A 27,496-nucleotide genomic window follows, 5' to 3' on the forward strand; every position below is an offset into this window, starting at 1 on the left:
GACATTTAATGGCGTGTCTACAGTAAATTATTTTTTGACACTTCACTAATTAGTGGCATGTTGAATTATAACACCTCACTAAAATTATTAGTGGCGTGTTGGATTCAGCACGCCAGTAAAATACTGGCGTGTCTAACTGACACCCCACAAAATTGTGGCGTGTCATAATGATGACACGCCAGTAAAATATTGGCGTGTCATTTATGACACGCCACTAAGATTCCTAGAACCACGCGGGCCTGCGCGGTTCTTCCCTTTCCCTCTCCTTCCGACGTCATCCATCCGTAAGGTAAAATCACAACAACACTCACATGAGGCCTACTTCTTTGTTTTTTCCACAAGTGAAGGCCGAAACATTTTCACCAGCATCAACAAGTCCTATTTTTTTATTTTCTTTCCAAAGAAGTAATCGCCATTAGTAAATTATCTAGTATGCACCCAACATCATATGCTCTCATATTAAATAAAATTGAATAAAATCAGTCACTCAAAATAATGAAAAGTAAAAATGGAAATGAGCAAAAGCTGTTGGACAAATTAGTCTTCTTTGTATTGAGCTTTATTGACTTCAATGCTGCACATGCAAATTTAATATAAGTAAATGTTATTTAATAGCTTATATAATTGTTATAGTATCTCTAATTATTATTTTATTGGATCATCTAATGCTACCTTGGTTTTTTTGATAGGCCAAAAGTGGAATTTGGCTTTTTAATTATTTTGATTAATTTGTCTTGTGTTAGGATTTTATTTCTGGTTAACAAAACAAAAAGTGCATTAAAACGTAGGGTGACTGTCGTAAAAAAATATTGTATTATAGTGAAACTGTACATTTGTTTGGATATAATATCTAAAAGAGTAAAAGTACAATTCATACAATGACGGAACGACATTAAAACTAAGGAGTATCCGAATTAAAATTTTCATAGATCTCGTAGTAATGTTTAGGCACTATGAATCTTTAATAGATAAAAAGACTTATCCTTATTGTCTTCCTTATTATTATGTTAAATATAAGTTCTCTCATGTTCATTTAAATGGGAAGTGTGAACTTGGGTTATTTATTATTAATATATAAATAATAGGGAAGAAAGAGTATGGTGCACATATATTATCAAAATATATAAACATTTATTGAATTGAGTTGAGCTACCTTCACTTTCGGTTTATTTGGTGTTTGTTTAATTTTTTTATTTTTACTTTAATTATATATACATTATATAGGAGAATATATTTGGTTAAAGCCCTAGATCGATTCTATTACTTTGGCTCATCTAATCTCTAGACACATGATTTTCAATCAACATATATATTAGTATTATACTATTATTAACAAAAAAACAGACATTTCAATTAAATAAAGAGGGCTTTCTCATTCACACTAAATAGTTTGAGAATGAGGCACAGAGAGTGTTTTTGGTTTCTTTAGGAGTGGTTGCCCCTCTTTGGAGCCAGTATTTTCATGCTTTTGGATGGGTTAAAAACTATGTCAAGGATTATGATCACATGAAATTAATCAACTGGTAGGTAGTGATGTAGGGATATTGGGAAACTAAACGGCCGGGCTGGATGAAATTAAAACGGTCATGCTTGTCAAAGCAAAGGAAAAATATATCGATCCTACTATATATATAATTATAATATATGAAAATTAATTATATTTGTTAATTACCAAGTAGTCATAAAATAGAAGCTAAACGTTTACTATCTAATCCTCCTCGCTTTGGTTGGATGATGACCAAAGTTTCCATTATCTTCCATCATAATTTAAAATCTAAAAGCTGCCTGCAGTTGATCGTGTTTAATATTAATGATGAAAAAAAATAATGACATTCCTAATATGTTGTTTACTTTATTTTGTTACTATTTTGTATTGTACGTAGAGAAGAAGATGGACAAGACTTGGATGACAAAGTCTAGGGTTACGAGGGAATATAGAGATGGGTGTAGATTGTTTGTTGACTTCGCAGTTAGTAACTGTAGAATCCCCAATGGAAATACACACTGCCCTTGTAAGTCGTGTCAAAATAACCAGTGTCACCCGCCCGATGTCGTACTTGCTCACTTGACAGGGGGTAAGGGAATAATGACTACATACACTACATGGTTTTGGCATGGTGAGAAGCATGTTCGGTGTCCTGTTGCAGGTTCTTACTCAAATCGCTCAACCGCATATGTGGCTAGTGGAAGCACAGAACAGGGTGACGACATGCACTCAATGTTGCGTGATGCATTCGGCATGCATGAAGTTAGAGAAGAAAATTGTGAGCCTGAGGTCGTGGCTCAGGGAGGTGAAGAAATTGGGTGGAATGGAGAATCAGTTGAAGGGAACGCTCAGAAGTACTACGACATGCTCAAAAGTCGGAGAAGCCACTTCATGGGGGTACTAAACATAGCAAGCTGAGTGCTACTGTACATTTGTACAACTTGAAATGCGTTGGCGGACTTAGCAACAAGATTTTCTCAGATTTCCTTGAGTTCATCATCCAGTTGCTGCCTGCATGTGATGACACTTTTCCACCTAATACACATGAGGCGAAAAAGTTTCTTAGTGACATAGGGCTTGGTTATGAGAAGATTCCTACATGTCGTAATGATTGTATGTTATTCTGGAAGAACAATCAAGAATTAGAATCATGCATCATCTATGGAGAATCTAAGTGGAAGGATGAAATTCATTTGGACGAGGATGGTCAACCCATATCGTCGAGAAAGAAACGTCCGGTGAAAGTATTGCAGTGGTTTCCACTCATCCCCCGGTTACAGAGGCTTTTTATGTCGGAACATACAGCGCCCCACATGAGATGGCATGTAAAAGGCCGCACTAAAGACGGCGTGCTGAGGCATCCGGCTGACGGTGAAGCATGGAAATCATTCGATCTCTTACATCCAGAATTTTTCGGCCGACAGCAGGAACATCAGACTTGGTCTAACCTCAGATGGATTTAATCCATTTGGGAACATGAGCACTTCCCATAGCACTTGGCCAGTACTGCTTGTTCCATACAACTTGCCTCCTTGGATGTGCATGAAACAAACATCATTCATATTATCTTTGATTATCCCGGGCCCAAGTTCACCTGGAATGGATATAGATGTCTACCTTCAGCCATTGATTGAAGAGTTACAAGAACTATGGAATGTAGGGGTACGCACATTTGATGTCTCGAAGAAAAATAATTTTGTGATGCGAGCGCAGTTGATGTGGACAATAAATGACTTCCCGGCGTAAGCAGATTTGTCCGGATGGCCTAACAAGGGTGAGTATGCATGTCCTTGCTGTATGCATTCAATACGGTCTAAACGGTTAAAACACGATAAAAACATTGTTATATGGGACATAGACGATACTTGCCCATGGATCATCCGTGGAGGCGAAACAAAAAAACATTTGACGGAACCCAAGAATTAGAATGTGCCCCCCATGTGCAAAGTGGAGAAGAAATTTTGGGACAATTAGAGGGTATGGTATTTGGGGATGAGAGCGCGGGCATGGCAAACAAGAAAAAAAAGAAAAAAAGGAAGAAGCGGAAGAAGGGAGAAACATCGACTGAAAATGTAATTTGGAAGAAGAAAATTATTTTTTTTAGGTTACCGTACTGGAAAGATAATTTATTGCGGCACAACCTTGATGTTATGCACATAGAGAAAAATGTGATGGACAACATACTTGGCACAATTCTTGACATCCCAGGTAAGACAAAGGATGACCTTGCAGCCCGCACAGACTTGATGAAAATGGGTTTGAGACATAAACTTCATCCGTTCATGGCCGATAATGGTAGAACCTATATGCCCGCAGCATGCCACACGATGTCCAGAGATGATAAAACACATTTTTTGAAAGTGATTTGAAATGTGAGGGTGCCCGACGGATATGCTTCTAACGTTTCTCGTTGTGTAAAACTTAAAGAATGTACAATATTGGGCTTAAAGAGTCATGACAGCTATATACTGATGCAACAACTTCTCCCTATTGCATTGCGCGGATCACTGCCAAATAACGTAATTAGACCTCTTGTTGAGATGTCTGCATTCTTCAGGGGGATATGCTCTCTACAAACTTAACACAAGAGGATATGGACCGACTAGAGGGTGACGTCTTTGTCACTTTGTGCAAGCTCGAACAGATATTCCTCCCCCCGGTTTTTTTACTAGGATGGTTCACGTGGTCGTGCATCTTGTCCGTGAATGTCGACTTGGGGGACCTGTACAGTATAAGTGGATGTATCCAGCAGAGAGGTAAAATTTGTGCATGCTTAATAATTATTTTAATTTTTACGATATTACAATACAATTGCTAACTAGCACTACTTGAATGATGTTCCTATGAAGGAGCCATGGGGGGTTTAAATCTAGTATACGCAATAAAGCAGCTCCTGAGGGATGCATTACGGAAGGCTATATAGTGACTGAGTTGATGACGTTTTGCTCGAGGTATCTAGATAACGTACCAACATTTCACAACAAAATCCAAAGAAATCCCGATGGTTCAAAGGGGGCAGGAACACGAGTCATCCTCGACCGTATCACATTGACACAGATTCATCGATATATTACGAAGAACTCTGACGAGTTCCTTCAGCTCCGAGCATAAGTTGTGTTACATAAATATGTATGTTCAATTATGTTATAGCCTTAGGGTGAATAATAATGCGACTAATTTTCAATTGTAGGATGCACATGAATACGCTTAGGCGATCACATAATAGGGGGAGGACTACGGATGATCAGTTAGAAGCCCAACATTATGAACAGTTCTGCGATTGGTACCGTGAATATGTACGAATTATCATGTTTAATTGTTAAATGTTGAACTTATACATCATATAAACTAACCAAACTAACTTTGTGCATTTTACATTGTACGTAATATACTCGTAGGTCGATCGAATGGACGATCGAGGTAGGAAGGAAATAGGTGACAAATTGGTGATGCATTGTAGAGGGCCGAAAGAGACAGGTATAAGATATAATAGATATGTTGTAAATGGCAAACTGTTTCGCACTCGAGCACATGATGCGGGAAAGAGGACTCAGCATAGCGGTGTGTGTGCCAACCATTGATGGCGAAATGTAATACAGGAAGTTAACAGAAATAATTGAGGTCGAGTACTACGATAGGACGAAGTACGTTTTGTTCAAATGTGATTGGGCGGACACCACGAGGGACATAGGGTACAAGGTGAATGAGTATGGGCTAGAGCTTGTCAATTTCAAAAAACTTGTACACATGGGAAAGTTGATCACTGATGAGCCGTACGTGCTAACTACACAAGTTGACCAAGTTTTTTACGTTGAAGATGAACGGGACCCAGGTTGGGCTTGCGTTGTAAGAACTAAACCTAGGAACGTATATGATGTTGGTGATGAAGGGCATGATGATGCATGTGCTAACTACCACGAGTGCGAGCCGTTCCTATTGAACAGTAATAATGACCATGATCTACGAGATGACTTCGATCACATCCGACCTGACTTAGATCCTATCCCAGTGTATGTGTCAAAAAAAATAAAAATCTATTTGATATTTTAAAATATTTATTTTTACATTGATTGGTGATTGTTAAATATGTGACTCATTTAAATACTATGGTGCATATGGTTGATATATAATGTATAAATACATGATGTATTTTGCAGGGTACAATGAGTTATAGAATCCCAAGTGTTATGAAGCGGAATAAGGGCCAAGGATCGAGATCTAGCGACCCTACGCACATAGAGAGCGACCCTACGCACACAAAGAGCGACCCTACGCATACAGAGGCAGGGTATAGACCAGTATTCGCAGATGATCACTCAGGATACCAGTACAACATCGAAGATAATACATTTGATCATTTACCTCATATGCAGCAGACGGTGAGCCAATTAGAGGCGTGTTCCCCTAGTCACGTGGCGAGGCTATTTGACTACAGTATGTCGGGTTCTCATGATACCGAGACACATCTTTTAGACTATAATGAGACACAAGCTCCGGAGGGCCTGCATGATGCACAGCCCGCGGAGGGCCTACATGATGCACAGCCCGCGGAGGGCCTACATGATGCACAACCTGAGGATGAGCTTGCTACACAAGTGCTGAACGTGAATCAGATCCGGACGATAAGTAAGTACATATTTTTATAAATTTAAAGGATATATACGTATTTATTGTTTTGCATTTTATATTCATTTCGAAATAATTAACATCAATATCTATTAATGTTATAGGTACTAATCCGGATGGCAGCACTTGTTTTGAAGTTATGACCATTATGGACCCGCACAAGGCATGGGAGATCCCCGCGGGAAAGAAGGTCGTGATGGATTATAATCTAGGCTGGCAACCTGTAGGATTTAGCGCCAATAAATTTAGACGGCAAACCGAGAAGCTAATAAGGAGCGGAAACTATGTGCATTTATGGGACGATTGGGCGCATGTACCGGCTCGTACAAAGGAGGATATATGGGAAGCCCTGATGGTAAGTGGACTTTTACGTACCGTCAAACTTTTTTTTTTTTTTTAAATTTTTATTTATCAACTTCCAACTTGTGTAGGTGGACTTTTACATCCCACCAAGTTATAATTTACAAAAAGTAAAACGAGATGCATTTCGGGATATGGGTGTAAAGCTCAAGAATTGGAGACACAACACAAAAGTTAAATTAGGCATTCAACGGGGCGATACTCCTGAGACGGTACGAGCAAGAGTAGGGGCAAGAAGACTCTCCAACTACCGCCTCGAGGACGTGGATGCGTTGTTGAATAAATGATGTGACGAAGAGTATCAGGTTAGTCATGAATTATATTACTATTTTGTGTAGTTTCATTAATTTCATTTAGTTGTGTTAGTTTTACATAATAAGAATGTTAATTGTATAGGAGTATGCTGACCATATGAAGCAATTACGAGCATTGCAAAATACTCCTCATTGCACGGGGACCAAAAGCTATGCGAGGTTGTCACACGAAGAAGTATGTGCACCAATTTATTCCATACATATAAATATAAACATTTTTATATATATAAACATGTGTTATAATGTTTTATTCTTTTGGCAGACTGTCAAGGATGGCACTCCTCCTACGCGAGCACAAGCGTACATAAAAACTCACACGAAGAAGGATGGAAGCTATCCAAATGATATAGTAAAAGAGAGATGTGTATGTTATTCATCTTTCATATATTGTTTTACTTATATGTGTAATTATTTATTTACGATGCACATTAGTTTGACGCTACCAACATTTAATACTACATGTAGGAAAGGATGGTGATGCTAATGCCAACCGATTCTGCCGATTCGTCAAGCGTAACACAAGGAACGGTACGTTGGAGACATGACGATGCGTATGCCCAGGTGCTTGGCAACAAGCCAGAGTACGCTGGCAGAGTTAGGCAGGTTGGGCCAAATATTTGGCCTGTGCGAGGGTCCATACGCTCTTACCATACACCATCACAGCCGCATTCACAAAATCAAGGGCACGCCGTCTTTCCGCAAGAAATGTTTGCTTCTGAGATGGAGAGAGCACTCGAGGTTGAGAGGGCACGACATGCTTCTAAGATGGAGAGAGCACTTGAGGCTGAGCGGGCAAGACAAGCTTCTGAGATTGAGAGAGTACTTGAGGGTGAGCGGGCACGACACAAGTTACAAATGGATGAGGTGTTGGCAGCACAATCTCAGATTATGTCCCGTTTTAGCCAAATGGAGTCATTGTGGCGCCAATCAGTATCCGTGCCTGGAGTCTCTCATGATAACATAGTGCCAGACAAAAATTCTGCACATCATATGAATGTGTCATTTGTTGATAGCAGATCAGGTAATAATTAATGGGTTTTTTTTTTTTTTTTTTTTTTTTTTTTTTTTTTGTGGTATGATTACGTCTGTTTAAATTCACACTTTGTTAAATGCTTAGAACTTTATATAATTTGATCATATTGTTTGCTAACATACTATATTTGTTTTATCATTCGCAGATCCTACGGAAAATGCTATGCAGTTACCCGATCATGAAAATCTTGCTGACGATTGATATTGGGTAACATTTAGGTTTATTTTAGTTGGCAAATATGTACTTGCCTTTTTTTTGTTCCGGTTTTGTTATCAACCTATGACAAAGATTGATTATATATTTTGTTTATTGAAACATTTGTTTTGATTGTTATGAATTTATTACATATTTTTATTAAAACTTTTGGAATGACTTTTTGGTATTAATTTAGGACAAAGATTGATAATATTGTATATTTTGTTTGTTGTAAGTTTTAGTTTGAGTATTATGAATCTGTGTCATATATATATGTTTAGTGAAACTTTTGGAATAATTTTTTTTTGTAGTTGTGATTGTTGATAAAAATTCAAATTGTTGCAATTGTGTTGATTATGGATTGATAGAATTGTTGTAAACCAATACAAAATTTCGGATTACAGGTTTTGGATTGCAGAATTTTTATGTTTTTTTTTTTTAAAAAAAAAAATACCATAATTAGTGGCGTGTCAGCCAATGACTGACTGATTTGTGGCCTTCTAAAAAGGCCACTAATCATATGTCACTAATGTTTAGTGGCCTTTCAGGGTGCCTGAAAGGCCACTAAACATTTGTCACAAATTACTTCAATTTTTGTAGTGACTCCATAACGCATGAATCGTATGTTCCTCTTCACTTCCACAGCAAGGCTACAACACATCCTGAACCGCCCTTTTTTGAAATAGGCTCTTCTTCATAGGTAATAGATTATGGCAAGCTCTCCATAGAAAAACTTTAACCGGGTTAGTGAGCTGAAGGGACCAAACTACCTTCCATAAAGAGTGGTCTATTAACACCTTTGAGCACTGTCCCCTAAGCTCCTCATTCAACTCCATTTCCAAATGATAGGCACTCCGGATAGAAAAAATTCCGTCTTTTGTTCCTTTCCAAATTAACTGATCTGGGGGATAAGATGGGCTCAGTGGAATATTAAGTATAACCTCAGCCTCCTCTACCGTGAAGATGTTCTTTACTAGATTAGCATCCCATCCATATAAATCCCTGTTGAACAAGCATTCTAACTTAGAATCTACATTAAGGATGGATTGAGGGGATTGAAGATGTCTGACCCTTGAGGTTAATCAACAGCCCTGCTGCATAAACGTGAGGGATCCCATCAGCGAAAAACGAGCTGAACGCATGGGATTCCAGCTCAGGGAACGTATTGACGATAATACCCTTGGCCTCTTTGCACTTACCATGGAGATGTACCCACCTTCTTTGTGGAACGCAAATACAGGCAAAACACTAGAAGGAACCGGGTTGACATAACTGGGTATGAACGACTCGAGATCCGATTCACTACAGTCGACACCAACCTGGTCATGCCGGGTCGGAAGGTAGAGCATTAAGCCAAGAAAGGCTGCATTACAAGTGAAGAAGACATACGATGGGACACCGAGTTCATGAGCCACGTCAATCATGCCAGAGCAAAACATATCCACAACCAACCCGGCAAGCGGAATGGAATCGGATAAGACACTGCTGAGGATATATAGCTTCTTTGACATGAGCTTTGTGGCTGTGAATGAAATCGGTGACAAATTTTTCAACAGAGACAAGGGAAAGCTCTCCTGGAGGAGGGTCTACTTGAGGAAGATGAATACATTTGATGCGGGTGTGAGAGGCAGCAATTGGTTGAAAGAGGGAATCTAAGTTGTGCCCAATTGGCAGCTTCATGACGAGAACAGTGATTGAGAGACGATCGTCCCGATCAAGTAAAGTCTTTGCAAACTCGATCGGTTATGGATACGAGGTGGCCGACTCCATGGGCAGGGATGAGCACAAGCTCTGCTCTCCTCATCTTCCACTCCTAACTACTGCTTTTACGACGTGATGCCCTTTGGGATCTCTTCTTTTATATAGAGCCGGAAGAACAATTAAGAGTGCAAGATCCAATAACTGTATTTCTCAATAACCTATAAATGGTAGTTAAATAATTAAAATTTTATAGTTTGACAAATTAATTATTAAATAAGTAAATTTTATAAGTCATATTTTTTGTTTAATTATTTTTTTCTATGCAATACAATTATAAAAAAGCTTCTAGCAAAAATTTTGCCACTAACAACAATAAATTTATAATATATGAAGTTGAAAAGAAATTATGATATATGAAAATTGAACTATTTTCCTCATAGCAATCAATTTGTAAATATATGGTAATTTCCAAAAAAAGAAAAAGAAAAAGAAAAACTATATGTAATATATGGCAAGTCTTTTTGGATATGTCACTGATGACGCAAGCAGTGCAATTATTTTTGTGAACCATGTGCAGGTCAGGGCTACGGGAAAGGAAAACATTCCTAGAATATGAAATATATTAAAAAAGAAAGGGAAAAAGACATTTTATCCTCTAACTTTTATCTCTGAAGTTTAAAAGTGGTATTGTATATTAACAAGGTTCTTGTAATTTTCAATGTAAGTATTTTTTTTTTTAATTATTTATGTCTTTTTTTAAAAGAAATTATTAGAAAGACCTATATAATTTTAGAAAAAACAAATAAGATTGGCCATAGTCACGCAAGCCACCCTCATCTAACCGCAATGAGGGTGGCATGTCATGGGGTGGTTTGGCCATAAGAATGCACGTGCAATACACATGAGTCATTTTCAGTCAAAAAATACGAAAATAACTAAAGGGATTATTACATTAAAAATTTCAAAATCTTTGATGGTACATTGCCCCTATTAAAAATTGGAGACAAAAATAAAAAGAAATTGTCACACTTTTGAGGGCAAAATATATTTTTCCCTCGAAGGCCATTGCTAAAGTTGCTTAAGATCGAGTATGTGTTCCAAAAGCTGATGGTGGTTTGGGTATCAAAAGTTTGGCTTTGTAAAATATGGTCTCTATATTGAACCATATCTAGTCTCTCTTTTCCAGATCAAGGTCTTTGTGGGTGGCTTGGGTGCAAGTCAACTGGCTTAAAGGGAGGAACTTTTGGTAGGTTCCCATCCCTCAAAATGCCTCCTAGTGCTAGAAGAAGATTCTCAATCTAAAAGATCTTGCAAAAAGGTTTATTAGTTATAAGGTAGGAGATGACCGAAATATATTTCTTTGGTATGATAAGTGGCATCCAGCTAGGTGTTTATTTGACGTCTATGGGCATAGAGCTTTATATGATGCAGGACATGATATTGGACCAAAACTATCTTCTATCATTAAGGATGGTTCTTGGTATTGGCCTAGTGCTAGATCAGAAGCTATTGTTGCTATTCAGAGTCATCTTCCTGAGGTGGAGTTGGGAGGTTCTGATCAAGCAATTTGGGATTCAAAAAGTGGTAGGTTCTCGAGTGTAGAAACATGGGATAAGCTGAGGGTAAAGTATCCTGTTGTTGCTTGGTATAAAATAGTCTGGTTTGCTTCTACTATACCTAGACATTCTTTCTTTCTCTAGTTAGCATTCCATAAGGCTATTTCTACTTGGGAGAAAATGTGTGGATGGGGATTTGAAGGTGAAAGTTTATTTGGTAGCGTTCTAACAGATGATTAAAAATAAGAATTTTGGTTTTGCAACTTAATCGGTTTTCACAACTACGTAGATTTTAATATTTGTAACCACTTGCAATAGTACGAGACTTTGCAGAATAGGACTAAGGAGGGTATCAAACCACAAGGATTGGGGATTGTTTTGGTTATGAAATACTTAAGGCGTTCTCCAATTTAATTTGAAAAAGATATTTTGTTTGGTTTTTATCACTAAGCTAACATGCAATTAAAAATGGAGAGAATTAAGAAAATGAAAAGTAGAGGGAATTGATTTCACTCAATCCTCATACACATGGCATATTACGTCTATCTCAGATTTCCTTCACAAGTATAATACGAGCTCGTAATGATTGTCAATCACACAACTTTGCAAAATAAGACTAAGGAGGGTATCAAACCACAAGGATTGGGGATTGTTTTGGTTATGAAATACTTAAGACGTTCTCCGATATAATTTGAAAAAGATATTTTGTTTGGTTTTTATCACTAAGCTAACATGAACTAAAAACAATTAAAAATGGACAGAATTAAGAAAATGAAAAGTAGAGGGAATTGATTTCACTCAATCCTCATACATATGGTATATTATGTCTATCTCAGATTTCCTTCACATGTATAATACGAGCTCGTAATGATTGTCAATCACACGACGACTTCAACATGAAATTACTTTAGTTAAAAGGTAATGATAATCCATCTACTTACACAACAGTCATCCAACTAACATTGATGCATAAATGATTAATGCTCCCTGGTATGGACTATAAGACCTCTCAATAAGCATACATATCTATGGAAAAAGCATAAACCATCTTAGTTTAGCACATAACCTCCACATAAAATTACACTATAATTGAAAAGTATCTAAACAACAATTAAACTAAAAGGATGTGGAGTAATACATGTTCCTTAGCATGATTCATCAAGTTCACATAAATTATGTCATAAGCACCATTACATAACCATCATTCTCTTAATCAAAGAAAGGGAATTGTTGAGTTCAATCAAGAACCAAAGGATTCTCATAGACAAGAGATCCTTCTTTTCAAGATTGAATTTGTTTTGAAGAACATTCACAAGAGTTTTGCAAACCTCTAGGCTATGTAATCATCACACATGTATAGAAATCCAAGAATAACACAATCAAGCCATGGCAATTGAAAGTAGTTCCATCAATACCCTATAACTAGTTTAGCTACTCATGGAAATATGAGATTCTCTTATAAAAGAAGAAGAAGAACCCATTTCTCTAAGAGAATTAGAAATTACAAATCAAACTAACAATATGTAAAACAACTTAATTTAATAAAAGAACTAATCTAAGAACTAATAACAATGAAAAACAAAAATTATGGAAAGGAAAATCTAAGGAAAGCATTAAAGGAATTAGCTAAACTCTCTAGAATTTTCGGATTCCAGGGTTGTATCAAACGTAAAATGAAACAAACAAGTAAGAAAGAAGAAAGAAGTTGCTGGAAAATATAAAGAACAATTGCATCAAACTAAATTCAAACTTTACTTGCATAAAAACATAATTAAAGTGAGTTATAGAACTAAAATACACTAAATCTAAGCTCTCTGGAAAACATGAAGGAAAGGGTGCATCAAAGAAATGCACAAAAACTAAAACTAAGAAAAATAACTAAAAACTGTCTTCTTTTAACTCTCACCTTCATTCTCTATTTATAGAGAATTTTGATATATCAAATTTAACCCATCCAATCACTTTCAGCAGCATAATTGAAGGGTGACAACATCTGATTATAACAGCACAGCTGAAGGATGAATTTGGATCACGCAAAAATATGTCGACATCTAAAGTTCTTTTCTGGAATATCCGAAGTCGATCGATCGATTATTTAGCCTTGGAATTTTTGATCGATCGCATGTAGATCGATCGCTTTTAGTTCGACTATAGAGTCGATCGATCGCATTCTTTATTCATGGAATTTTCGATCAATCGATTTTACTTGACCGATTTTTCTCTTCTTGGCAGGAGCACTTGAACCTCAAATGATCTTCAATTTGTCCTTGATGTATCTTAGTCCTAATTTTGATGATTTTGCTCTTGTTTCCAATTTGGACCAAAAAAAGAGTTAAAACACAATAACACATTATTTAACAACACATTTTAGGGGGGGTTTAACATATGCAAATTAAGGGGCCTTGAATGTAAAAATTCAACGCTTATCACACCCCCAAACTTATATAGTGATAGTCCCTAGCATTATAACTAAAAATTAAATATAAACAACTACTGTATATTCTCTTTCGTGGGAAACACGATTGTACTTAACACATGCAACAAGCCTTTTAAACCCTTAGGCTACCCTATTGGATGAGTGGAGTCTCATGAAGGTTTAGCAGAAATGCTACCTACAAATATTTTTCGTTTTCATGTTAACCCTAAGAATTAAGTATCTTCAAAATAATGGATTCCTATTCATGAACAATCTTAAACTAACAAACCCATCTTCATACAGTTTAGGGAATTTGTCTACTCACTCACAAATGGCTGGACAAGATATCACATGTTCAAATTGATGCACTTTGATATTAACATATAGCTATGAGGCTTCAAAGTATTTCCTACATATATGTGCTCCAATGTCTCAACTTTCTTCAAATTCTTCACAAGATGGAATAACCAAGGCATAGGCAGTGTTTTAATATTATTTACAATATTAATATGGTTGTGCAATGCTTAACTCTATTAAGCGTCTAATTGACCTATGTACCAAGTGTTAGTCTAGTGATTCCCAAACCAGACGGCTTTAAGGCACTAGATGTAGAACATCTCAATGGGCTTAATAACTTAAGTCAAAAAGAACTATGAAGTCAAACTAACAATTATATTATTTACTTACATCTTTTGACGCGAACACTCGGTGCTTAATGAGGCAAGTGGTCCAGTTACTCAATGAAGCTCTTTTTTTTTTTTTTTTTTTTTTTTTTTTTTTTTTTCTTTCTTTTCTTTTCTTTTCTTTTCTTCTTTTTCTGTTTTTTTTTTTTAAAAAAAAATAAAAAATAAAAAATAATCTGCCATTATAATGCCCAAGTCATCCATCCTACAAGTCATTCAAATTCCATCTTAGACACTCAAAACAAATATGCATGGTATTCAACTTAAAATCATACCCCATAAACAATATGCCAATGTATTTCGTGATTTTCAAAATTTTCAACACGTGCATTCTCATAACCAAAGGTGAGTAAACAAACTTAGAACCTCTAATTGTGTGATCATGTGTTCAAAAGTTTAAATTTGTCAATGAAACACAGTTCACAATTATAAAATCAACCACATTCTAAGGAGTAACATAAGCATGTGCACATGTTAAAACAAAAATTATGGACAAAATCTAAAAAGTGTCTCCATGCCCCCAAACTTAAAGGACACATGGTCCTCAATGTGTATATTAGAAGTAAGCACAATATCAAGGATATAAGAAAACCTGATTGGGGAGGTATGGCTCACAGCATACCCACAAAGTTAGGTTGTGGAAACATTCAGCCTGAAAATCAAAAGTAAAAACAACAAGAATATACAAAGTCAACAAATAAAGAAGAAAAGACATCTCACATTCCCAATGTAGTCTTAAAGTCAAAAGCCCTGTCTGTTACATCAAAATGGCATGTTAAAAGTACATTGTGTAATTAAGATAAAATCAAAATGAAAACCACAATGTCGAACAAAAATACAATGCCATAGTCAAAATGAAAGAAAGGTGCTCAATAGCACTCATGGTGCAGCATCTGGAGGTGGTGGAAGACGCCCTAAAATCTCACATAACATGTCTTCCATAGCAATCTGCCGAGCCAAGATCTCTATGCGAGTGTCTCTCATCTCAGTATGCGAGTCTCGCACCTCTCTAGCTAAGCTGTCCAACTGTCCCTAAAGTAATGAGAAATCTGTGGGAGTGGACTGAACTGATGCCTGCCTAGGAGCGGAAGGCTCACCCTCGTGCATCTCAACTGTGGGAGCATCATCGATCTCCATGTCTACATGGCACTCGCCCATCTGTGGCATATGGGAAATACTCTGTGTCCACTGAGCGAGGCCAAAAACTGGGATCTTCCTGTCTAAGAGGGCCTTCTCAAGAACAGGAATACCACTAGCAATGATGAGCTTGGTGATGAGACAAGGGAATGGAAGGGGTCTCTGTGAAGCACTCGACAGTCATTTCTCCACCATGTCGTCCCAACACTTGTGCATTTGCTTCCAGATCAATTAGGCAATGTTAACCCAATACTATTTGTCGAAAGCATACAAAGCAGCCAATATGTCACCTATTCTTTACGTTTTGTGTCCTAAGGGACACACATTCTTCTTGAGCATGAAATCGACTAGTAATAGGTGAGGTAGCAATTGTGGTCTCTTAAAACAAGTGCATCGATCATCTCCGTAGACACCTCCAAACTGATCACAAATAATGAAATGTAAATCACAGTGGGGAGGGTACTCACCAAATCGACCACTCGGGTCATCGGAAGGGGCAATTAAGCGCAGTGGCAATATCTTCAACGCTCACGTAGACTTGTTGTCCCAAAATGGTGGAAGATAAGTAGGCGGGATTGTCTGTATCAAATGTCAGATTTTGGTAAAATATTTGGACAAACGGAGGATAGAAAAAATCATGGGCGGGCTTCAAAAGTGGCAATAAATTACACCTTTTGAATTGATGATACACCCATTTTACCGGTTCCTTTTCCTTGAATTCACCGACAATGTCAAAACGAGCTTCGACGTTTAACAGCCTTTGCTACCATTCTCTGCATATGAACTCATCGAGGCGCTCGAGACTATCGGGAGAGGAAGGTTTGGCTAGTTTCATGAAAAAGCTTCTTTTAGGACTTTTATCAAACACTTGGTGTGCCACAGAAAATTTGCCAAGGAAGGCAAAATTTTTGGGTTCAAATTGGTGGGGAATGTGAGGAAAAGAGAGAGAAAGAGATTTAATAAAACAAAAAGGAGGAAAAATGGAGAAAATGGGAAGTTGAGGAAGAAGGGCCCGAGAGGTTGAGGGAGGGGCGAGAGCTGGGGAAGAAAATGGGGAAATGAGAGAGCACGGGTGTTTTAAAACCCCGTCACGTGTCTACTAGGTGATATCAATCGATTGCATTTCGATCGATTAAATCTAGATTGATCTAAAGTAAAATAGATCAATCAATTTTATTTTTTTTAAAAAAAATCTAAAGAGTAAAAATTTAAAACAAAAGAATAATAAAAATATAAGGTGTTAAGACAAAAACAAAATTCCATGCAAAAGAAAAACAAAACCTTTTATATTTATGCAAGTTATTATGCTATATTTATGAAAAATAGATGGGATCCGTTAGATCAGCGGAATCCACATGTTTGTTATGCTCAATACCCTGAATGTTGGGTTTAGTCTCTAACCATTAACTTTAAAAATTTGGCCAGATTTTGGATCTTTTAATTCAACAGCTCTGTGGGGGGATACAGATGTGACTATAAAAGGTCCATCCCATCTCGATCGGAGCTTACCAGGAAACAGGCTAAGTCTTGAATTATAAAGCCATACCTTTTGATTTGGAATGAAAGTCTTAGGCCAAATGTGTTTATTGTGAAATGCTTTAGTTCTCTCCTTATACGTCCGTGCACTCTCGTAAGCATCATTGCGCAGCTCTTCAAGCTCACTCAATTGTAACCTTCTGTGGAATCCTGGAGATTTCATATCAAAATTATAGGTCTTGATTACCCACCAAGCCTTGTGCTCTAATTCAACAGGGAGATGGCCCGCCTTGTCATAAACAAGCCAATATGGTGACATGCCACTCGATGTCTTGAAAGCTGTATGGTAGGCCCATAATGCATCATGGAGTTGCAAGGACCAATCCTTGCTATCCGGCAGAACCGTTTTCTCTAAAATTCGCTCAACTTCCTTATTTGATAATTCTACCTGCCCACTTGTCTAAGGGTGGTAGGGTGTGGCAACTCTATGAGTGATAGAGTATTTGACAAGTAAAGTTTTCATGAATCTATTACAAAAATGTTTTCCTCCATCACTTATAATTGCTCGAGGCGTTCCAAATCTACTAAAGATATTTGTCTGAATGAACTTTGTTAGGATTTTAGCCTCAATCTGTTTGGACAAAATAACTTATGTGTAAGAGATGTTGTAAACAGGAATTCCACTTATCAGAGCATTTTCAGAAGACTTTGCACTACGAAAAAGATAGAAGAATTCAAGTTCCCTGTAATCCGTCCGAACGATGTGTCCTCCTGTCCGGACGCCCATCTGTCTACTGTTCATCCATCCGGACGACGTGCCATACCTTCCGAACGCCAGACAGACCAGCATCATCCGTCCGGATGACGTGTTCCTTCCGTCAAGACTCTCCACTGTATCGAGAAGCTTCTATCCAGCTTGCATCCGTCCAGACGTTTCAGCAGCAAGTCTGGACGCCTCTCAGTACTCGACCAATTTCAGATTCTTTCCAAGTTCCAAGAAAGGGAAGATCAATCAACTGTCTGGACGATGTGGTATCCCGTCCGGACGCGTGTCTCCTTAAGGCAAGAATTGCAATTCCAATATCACCGTCTGGACGTCAGTCAGCCTTGGTCTGGATGCACGTGCTACTAATGTGGAAATTGCCGATTCGACTTCAACCGTCCGGACGCCTGCCCTTCATGGTCCGGACGCGCGTATTACAGATATGAAAATTGCGTGTTGAAGAATTGCCGTCCGGACGCTCCTCCCCCATGGTCCAAACGCACAAGGCCTTATATGGAAATTACTTACAGCGGATGTGCAACCGTCTGGACGTCAGTGTCTCACCGTCGGGACGATGTTCCTAAACAGGATAGATTTTAACCCAAATTTTTAGAAAATCCTTTCGTACTGCTGCCCGTCCGAATGGCCCAGGTTCACCGTCTGGATGGTGTCCATAAATATTACAGCAGTTGCCCATTCTGTACCTTAGCCTATAAATAGAGGCCCTTGGGCATTGAGAACTGCAAGAATTCGGTATTGAATTCCACAACTGCTCAGAGACGTGATATTTTCACTGAAGCCCTTTCAAGTGTGCTGTTGCTGTGCTACATCTAAAGTCTATCTTAGAGGTCGACTCTAAGGTAAAGGATTCAATTGAAGACCCCTTCAGGTAGAAGACTTGGTTGGGAAGCGTTCGTGTTGGGTTACACGTCAGAGATCAAGATACGACCACTGCATCGGGTATATGTGAGTGTTACTATCTTGTATCTAGCTTTGTCTTCTGAATAGTGGAATTCCTAGGTTTGGCTGCCCCGAAGTGGTTTTTCTCTTGATTGAGTTTCCACTTCGTCAACAAAAATTCTCTGTGTCTTTTACTTTCCGCTGTGCTTATTTTTGTTGACACTTTACGCACACACTTGTCTTTTATTTAGAAGTCAATTTCAATTTTCAATTGGTATCGGAGCTTGGTACACTCTGAGAAGATTAAATTCTTGAGTGTCATTTACTTTTCACTTCTATTTTGCTACTATGTCTCAAACTCTTAATTCTGTTCCTGCCATTGATGGTACGAACTATGGCTATTGGAAAGCTCGGATGCGATTCTTTTTCAAATCTATTGACTGTTGGAGTATTGTTGAAACTGGTTAGACTAAACTAGAGGATGCAACCCTCAAAACAGCCCCTCTGAAAAACGCCCGACTTTCCAATGATAAAGCCCTCCATGCTCTATGCCAAACACTTTCTCCATCTGAATTTTCAAAAATCTCTAACTTCGAATCAGCCAAAGAAGCATGGAAAATTTTGGAAACAACATATGAAGGCACAAAACTTGTGAAATTTGCCAAACTTCAAATGTTGATTTCGAAATTTGAACAAATTAAGATGTTGGAAGATGAGACGTTTGGAGAGTTTTACTCCAAAATGAGTGACCTGAGGAACTCCATGGTGAGTCTTGGGAAACCTATCTCGGATGTAAAACTCATCCGAAAAATTCTCAGATCTTTGCCCGAGCGTTTCACGATCAAGGTAACAACAATTGAAGAAAGCAAGGATCTTGAGGAGATGAAGATTGAAGAGCTAGTGGGATCTCTTCAAACATATGAGCTGTCTCTGCCTCCGGTCAAGAAGTTGAAGACCATTGTCCTAAAGGCTTCCAAGAAGAAGGTAGAAGCCTCATCTGAGGATGAAGACAAAGCTATGGCTATGTTAGCCAAAAATTTCAGAAGACTGATGAAAGATGATAGGTTCAAGAAGAAGTTTTCTGATAAAGTAAAGAAACCTCTCAGAGAAGCTGAACCAGAGGAAGAAGAGAAGAAAGATCCCAGAGGTCCCCGATGTTTTGAATGCTCAGGTTTTGGGTATATCCGGGCTGATTGTGGGAATCTTAAAAAGGGCAAGGGAAGGCATACAATGTGACTCTCAGTGATGAGTCAGAAGAAGAAGCTCCAGAGTTTGAAAAATTTCTGGTCTTTGTAGCCCCACATGTTGAAGAAGAAGACTCGTATTACTCGGAGAATAGCGATAATGAGGAAGAGCTCAAGGAGGCCTACAAGACACTCTACATAGAGTATGAGAAGTTGAGGGAAGGCCGAAAGTAGCACCTTAATGATCTAAACAGTTTGCAGACTGAGAAGAGTTCATTGCTGCTCAAAGAACAAGAGCTCGAGGAAAAGCTACTAGAGACATAGCTCCAGCTAGAAAGAGTTACCGATGAGAAGCTGACCCGTATACTGTCCATCCAGAAAAGCCCAACTGACAAGACTGGGGTATGTAGCTCCCTCTTTTGAAGCTCCCTCTACTTCACAAACTGTATTTGTGAAACCTACAGTCCCAAAGCCTCATCCCACTGCTGAAGATAAAAAGAAGGACAAAGTCAATGATGATGTTCAAGGCACTCAAAAGCCTCATTCCCTCAGAAGACCTCCTATATGCCATCAGTGCGGTCTAAGTGGGTATGTTCGCCCCCAGTGCTCTCTCTTGAAAGCACAGAAAGCCAAGGCTAAGAAAGAAGTGCCTAGACAGGCTAATCATGGCACCATGCCTGCAGCTCAGCATCAGACTCCATGGCATCAGTCACCTTACCAAGCACCATGGGGACAAGCACCAAGGCATCAGTATCAAGCCCCTTGGTCTCATGCTCGTCAGCATCAGCAGCCTCAACAACGGTTTGTACCAGACAATCACAGAGGCACCTATAAGAACAAGCCCAAGCAGTTGAGAATGCCTCAGAAGATGAAAGAAGAGCAATACTACAGTGAGTCTCCCATTTGGATGCAGAGCATGATGGAGGGGATGATGCAGTCCTGCCAGCAATCACCCACTGGAAGGCAAGCTTGGGTCGAGAAGGACAGTTACCCCATAAGGGGGAACAGACACACCAAGCAGGTTCGGGTGTTCATGCCTAGGATTTGGTTCCTAATTCTATGGTATCAGGTTTGATTACTTATTTTACTCGACATATTGTTATATGCAATCTAGGAACCAGTTGCGTTTGCCCCCTATGTCTCTTGAGAGAACTTTGCAAGTACTTTTTGGGGAAGACAGAAAAAGCAGGTCGAACGACTATTTTTCTGTATTGGCATCATCAAGCGTACACAGTTTTGATCTTGTCTTTGCATAAGATGTTATTTCCATATTGCATTTTTTTTTGTTTTTATTTTTTTTTTTTTAAAAAAAAAAAAAAAAATGGGGAGAATTTGCAGATTTTTCTTTTTCTTTTTCTTGGCTGTTTAGATATAGTATGTGTTTTCACTTGATATCCCAATTCTATAAGCATTAATCTACTCTGCATGGATATAATTGAGAGTTTATGACTATATTGGCCAAGTGTTTTTCCTGTTTATGCAAAAGTATGATAGCTTTTTTCCTCATACGATGAAAAAGTGCACTATCCCGGGCTCCCCTAAAGGTACATCTTTCCTTCCTCTGACTTTTTGCTTTTGAAAATTTTGGATAAGAGAAGAGGTCCTTGATAAGATAGCCAAATTGACCACATGCTAGTTGAACCTAGAACCTAAAAACTCTGGCACTCCTTACAGTTTGTAGTACCATAAGAATCAAGCAGTAATTCATAAAAAGTTCTGCGCTTTAAATTGCTTAATCACTGCTTATGTGCTTAAATTTGCCTTGCCCTCGATGTGCAAGTAAAAATTTGCCTTGTCCTACATGGTACAAGTAAAACAAATAGATGTTGTATCTTAGGGGGAGTGTATCAGATGAGGGTGGCTAGGCCCTAGTAAGTTATAAGGTTGGACTTTTGGCTAATCTGTCATTGAGTTTCTCTCCTGTCTAGAAAATCTAGTTGTTCTTTGTCATGTATTGGAAAGTCATACTTTGTGGGAAGAGAGTCTTCACATACACACACGCATTGCTTGAGTTAAGTTGTTTATCTAATTTTTCTATGATCAGGAAAAATTATTTGTGCTAATTGAAATCTCAACTCTCTTTTATATCTCTGTTTAGTATTGAGATGCTCTCTGATTGTGTTATTAATTGATTATACATGTGTGTTCTGACACTGACTTGAGAAAATTTGATCTCTGTAAAAATTTTCCTCAGTTTTTCTGGTGTTTCAGTGTGGAGCGTCCAGACGATCTCTCTTAACGTCCGGACGGGTAGGGTTCAGTCGTTCGGACGTTTCATTTTTGGAGTTTGGACCGGGTTGGAGCTTTGTCGTCCAGACGAGCCTTGTCTTGTGTCCGGACGCGAGCTGGCATCATCGTGCGGATGATTACTTTATATCATCCGGACGAGCGCGACCAGTCTTCTCCTTTCCGACACAGCGCTCGTCCAGACGTCATCAAAACACCGTCCGGACGGGGACCCCACAGAGGTTATAAAAACCCCTGCTTGCCACATTCTCTCCATACCCCACATAATCTCTTTTGGCTGCTTGTGAGTTATTTGTCTTTGAGTTTTTTGGCTTTTTGCATATTCCTCTCCTTTTCCAAGTATTTTTCTCGTCTTTTTCTCTTCAGTTTTTTTTTTTTTTTTTAACTGTTAAAATGTTATTTTTTCTGGAATATGAGATGCATATATCTGCCATGTTGAAATTCCTTGGACTTAATTGTGATATTACTCTGTATTTATTTTTACACAAGTCCTTTTACTGCTGTTATTCTGCCAAATTTTTGTTATTCTATCAAGAATATTTTTGGAATATTTTTTTGGCAAAATTCTTGTTGGATCTTTTGCAGAATCATGTCTGCAATCAGCTCACAGCGCCGGGTCTGCCAGAGGACAGAGGAAGAGCGGAGTGCTTTTCAGGCCAAGATCATGGACCGCAATGTCATTGTTGAATGGAACGTGGTTCGTGCAAACATCATGGTGCCTCCATTGGATAGTATTTATGAGACTATCCAGCACTACCATTGGGGGTATCTCTATACTTGTGCCTGCGTTGTCCTCACCAGGCTGGTCAGACTTTTCTATGCCAACCTTGAGGTGGCACAGAACGATGAGCGAGGGGTGGTTCTGCAATCCACTGTTGACGGACACATCATCACTGTTGATCCCCAGATCATCAGTCATTTTATTGGAGTACTAGTCCTTGATATGCTTGCCAGTCCTTATAATGAGTTAGTGCTTCCTCCCTCTTTGGATGATCTCCGAGAGTTCTTCCATGCTGTTCCACAAGGTGAGGAACGCCATACTACCATCCAGATTGGTGCACTCGCTCTGTCTCATCGGATGCTGGCCAAAATTGTTCAGCACAATCTGTGGCCAGTTGCCATGCTTAGTGATCTGATACTAAAGAAGGCCCAGTTTGTCTATGTTATCCACCTCTGCTTGCCTTTCTGTCTTTGCAAGCATATTTTGGGTGTCATGATGGAGGCCCATGATGAGAACAATGCTGGTCTTCCTTTTGGCTGCCTCCTCACTCAGATCATCCTTCAGTCCGGCATCAATGTAAATGGAGAGCCTAGGATGAAGATGAAGCAGCCCCTCAGCAAACAGACTTTGATGAAGTCAAATGGCCAGCTGCGGAGAGAGGATTCTGATGATGACATGCCGGCTGCTATGCCAGTTGCTTTTCCAGACATGGCCTCATCCTCTCACACCGTCCTGCCGTCTGAGCCGGAGGTTAATGTTTCTCAGATCATGGAGGCTTTAGGTGCCATTCAAGGAGGGATGTCCACCATGCAGCAGTCCATCTCCTCCATGCAACTGGAAGTGCGGTCCATCAGCAAAAGGGTGGAGCAGACTCATCTGGACCTTCAGGAGTGCCTGCAAGTCCATCATCCGGATAGCAGTGACGATGAGGCTATTGCTCCTAGGAGACGTAGGGCTACCCGGACTACATCAGCGGCAGAGGATGTTTGAGTTTCCCTTTGTTTCTTTTTTTGGTGTTTTTTTGTTATTTTTGAGACATTTTGTTATTTTTGTTATTTTTTTTTTTTTTTTTTTTTCTGTTGCTTTGTTAAAACACTTGGATTTATATTACTCAGTTTACTCAGGTCCTTCTGAGACCGTTAGGGGGAGTAATGTTTATTACAATTGGTTATTTTATTACTCTGTTTTACCCTTTGTCCCTTTGAGACAAAAAGGGGGAGTAATTTTTATTTTTGGACCGGGAATGTATTTCCAAACTGGTCAAGTGATTTTTGTCCCAAAATGGCCAAATGGGGAGTTTGTTAGTATTTTGGCCTCATTCTGTTTGGACAAAATCACTTATGTGTAAGAGATGCTATAAACATGGATTCCACTTATCAGAACATTTTCAGAAGACTCTGCACTGCGAAAAAGATAGAAGAATTCAAGTTCCCTGTAATCCGTCCGGACGACGTGTCATCCCGTCCGGACTCCCATCTGTCTACTATTCATCCGTCCAGATGACGTGCCATACCGTCCGAACGCCAAAAAGACCAGCATCATCTCTCCGGACGATGTGTTCCTTCCATCCAGACTCTTCACTGTATCGAGATGCTTCTATCCAGCTTGCATCCGTTCGGACGTTTTAGCAGCACGTCCGGACACCTCTCAGTACTTGACCAGTTTCAGATTCTTTCCAAGTTCCAAGAAAGGGAAGATCAATCAACCGTCTGGACGCGTGTCTCCTTAAGCCAAGAATCGCAATTCAAATATCACCGTCCGAACGTCAGTCAGCCTTGGTCCGGACGCGCGTGCTACTAATATGGAAATTGCTTATTCGACTTCAACCGTTCGGATGCCTGCCCTTCATGGTCCGGACGCGCGCATTACAAATATGGAAATTGCGTGTTGAAGAATTGCCTTCCGGACACTCCTCCCCCATGGTCTGGACGCACAAGGCCTTGTATGGAAATTACTTACAGCGGATGTGTAACCGTCCGGACGTCATTGTCTCACCTTCCGGACGATGTTCTTAAACAGGAAAGATTTTAAGCAAAATTTTCAAAAAGTCCTATCGCATTGTTGCCCGTCCAGACGACCCAGGTTCACCGTCCGTACATATTACAGCAGTCGCCCATTTTGTACCTCAGCCTATAAATAGAGGTCCTTGGGCATTGAGAACTGCAAGAATTCGGTATTGAATTCCACAACTGCTAAAAGACGTGATATTTCCTCTTAAGCCCTTTCAAGTGTGCTGTTGCTGTGCTGCATCTGAAGTCTATCTTAGAGGTCGGCTCTAAGGTAAAGGATTCCATTGAAGACCCCTTCAGGTAGGAGACCTGGTTGGGAAGCGTTCGTGTTGGGTTACACGTCAGAGATCAAGATATGACCACTGCATCGGGTATATGTGAGTGTTACTATCTTGTATCTAGCTTTGTCTTCTGAATAGTGGAATTCCTAGGTTTGGCTGCCCCGGAGTGGTTTTTCTCTTGATTGATTTTTCACTTCATCAACAAAAATTCTGTGTTTTTTACTTTCTGCTGTGCTTATTTTTGTTGACACTTTACGCACACACACACTTGTCTTTTATTTAGAAGTCAATTTCAATTTTCAATTGGTATCGGAGCTTGGTACACTCTGAGAAGATTAAACGGAGTCTCCTTAGCAAGAAGATTCCACAAGGGTTGCGAAATTTTGCTAAAATCCTTAATTAAGCGGCGATAATAGCCGCATATCCGAGAAATTAGCGAATTTGCCTTACCGTGGTAGGCGGTGGAAGTTTAGAAATTAGCTCCACTTTCGCTTTGTCTACTTCTGTACCTCTTTTGGACACTATGTGTCCCAAAACAATTCCTTCTTAAACCATAAAATGGCTCTTCTCCTAACTTAATATCAAGTTTGTCTCCTTGCATCGTTGAAGAACAAGTGAAATGTAATGGAGACATTCATTAAAAGTGGGTCCAAAGAATGGAAAATCATCCATGTAGACTTCAAGGAATTTTCCTATCATGTCCGAAAAGATAGACATCATACACATTTGGAATGTTGCAGGTGCATTACATAACCCAAAGGGCATGTGTCTATAAGCAAAGGTACCAAAGGGACAGGTAAAAGTTTTCTTTTCTTGATCCTGAGGATTAACGGCCACTTGATTATATCCTGATTAACCATCAAGGAAACAATAATAACTTTGGCCTGCAAGACGTTCTAGGATTTGAACAATAAATGGCAATGGAAAATGATCCTTCCTAATTGTAGAGTTGAGTTTCCTATAATTTATGCACACACGCCATCCAGTGGTCGTGTGTTACGGAATTAGGTCACCAGAAGAACTCTCAACTACAGTGATACCAGCTTTCTTGGGTACCACTTGTATGGGAATTACCCCTGTACTATTTGAGATGGGGTAAATAATACCCGCATCTAACAATTTTACCACTTCTTTCATGACTACGTCCTTCATGTTGGAATTTAATCTCCTTTGTGCCTCACATGAGGGTTTAGCATTATCTTCCAGATGAATGCGGTGCATGCAAATGGAGGGATCAATCCCTTTCAAATCTCTCACACTCTAACCAATTGCTTCTGTGTGTTCTTTAAGAACATCCAGTAAATTACTCTATTGGTCATCTTGCAGATTAGATGCAATAATGACTGGGAGAGTGTCATTTGTACCTAAGAAAGCATACTTGAGCGTTGCAGGAAGCTGCTTTAGCTCAAGATTTGGTGGGGAGATAAAGGAAGGAGCAGGAGGGATGCTTGACGTACGAGGTAAAGGCTCGTTTTGTACTCTCCAAGGAGGAAAGTCTATTGCGGCCGTAGTGTCAAGCAAAGAATTAACTTCGCCAACATAGTCCTCTATGTCAAAGTCTTCGAAGTCAAAATGAGACAGGCAAGGCTCTAATGGATCTTTAATCAAAAGGTGGGGAAATGTGTCTTTAATAGTTTCTTCAATCATGTCCAATAAGAAACACTCACTAGTATCCGACGGAAGCTGAAAAGCCTTGAAAATGTTCAACCTTACTTTCATGTTCCCAAAGGTTATCTCTATCTCTCTGGTCCTGCAATTTATGCAAGCGTTAGCCGTAGCTAAGAAAGGATGTCCAAGGATGACAGGGATAAGCCTTGTGGGATCTAGGACAGGTTCTGTATCAAGAACAATGAAGCCTACAGGGAAGTAGAGCTTGTCCACTCTAATGATCACATCTTCAATGACACCACGAGGTTTCTTAACGGATTTGTTTGCAAGTTGTAAGACAACCGTCGTATGCTTCAATTCTCCTAGTCCTAATTGTTCATAGATCGAGTAAGGTAACAAATTAACACCTGCACCTAAATCAAGGAGTGCCTTATCAATGGTAAGGTCTCCAATGATACAAGAAATAGTGGGAGCACCAGGATCCTTAATTTTGAGGGCAACAGTGCGTTGGATCAAAGAACTTACTTGCTCAATCAGCAGAATTTTCTCTAGACTATGCTTCCTCATCTTGCGCTTTTGAGTACACAAATCTTTTAAAAACTTAGCGTAAGGTGGGATTTGCCGGATAGCATCAAGAAATGGTATATTAATTTGTACCTATTTAAAAATGTCCATCATCTCTTGATATCTTTTTCCTTGCTTTCCAGCGCTAGGAGACTTTTTGAGACGTTCAGGGAATGGAGCACTAGGCTCATAAGGCATCTCAAGAGTGGTTTTCAACTTCTCTTTTGGATTCCCAA

General features: G+C 39.1%; 1 protein-coding gene, 1 long non-coding RNA gene and 1 pseudogene across 2 annotated transcripts; 1 reads left to right on the plus strand and 2 right to left on the minus strand.

Annotated features, from left to right (window-relative positions):
* Positions 1–6,731: 6,731 nt before the first annotated feature.
* Positions 6,732–7,337, plus strand: LOC133860186 (uncharacterized). Its single transcript, XR_009898892.1, has 4 exons — positions 6,732–6,777; positions 6,869–6,961; positions 7,049–7,150; positions 7,252–7,337. It is a non-coding gene; the product is annotated as an uncharacterized LOC133860186 (long non-coding RNA).
* A 1,712-nt stretch (positions 7,338–9,049) lies between these two features.
* LOC133860335 (UDP-glucose flavonoid 3-O-glucosyltransferase 6-like) lies at positions 9,050–9,818 on the minus strand (annotated as a pseudogene).
* A 16,578-nt stretch (positions 9,819–26,396) lies between these two features.
* LOC133860336 (uncharacterized) lies at positions 26,397–27,263 on the minus strand. The gene has a single exon (XM_062295962.1). It carries the CDS (start codon positions 27,261–27,263, stop codon positions 26,397–26,399), a length of 867 nt encoding a protein of 288 aa, XP_062151946.1.
* Between the last annotated feature and the right edge of the window lie 233 nt (positions 27,264–27,496).

The sequence above is a fragment of the Alnus glutinosa genome, chromosome 2 (genome assembly GCF_958979055.1).
Source record: "Alnus glutinosa chromosome 2, dhAlnGlut1.1, whole genome shotgun sequence".
Classification (NCBI taxonomy): Eukaryota; Viridiplantae; Streptophyta; class Magnoliopsida; order Fagales; family Betulaceae; genus Alnus; species Alnus glutinosa.

Excerpts from the sequence above, each read along its gene's own strand:
- LOC133860336 (XM_062295962.1), bottom strand. The coding sequence starts at position 27,263 with ATGAGGAAGCATAGTCTAGAGAAAATTCTGCTGATTGAGCAAGTAAGT.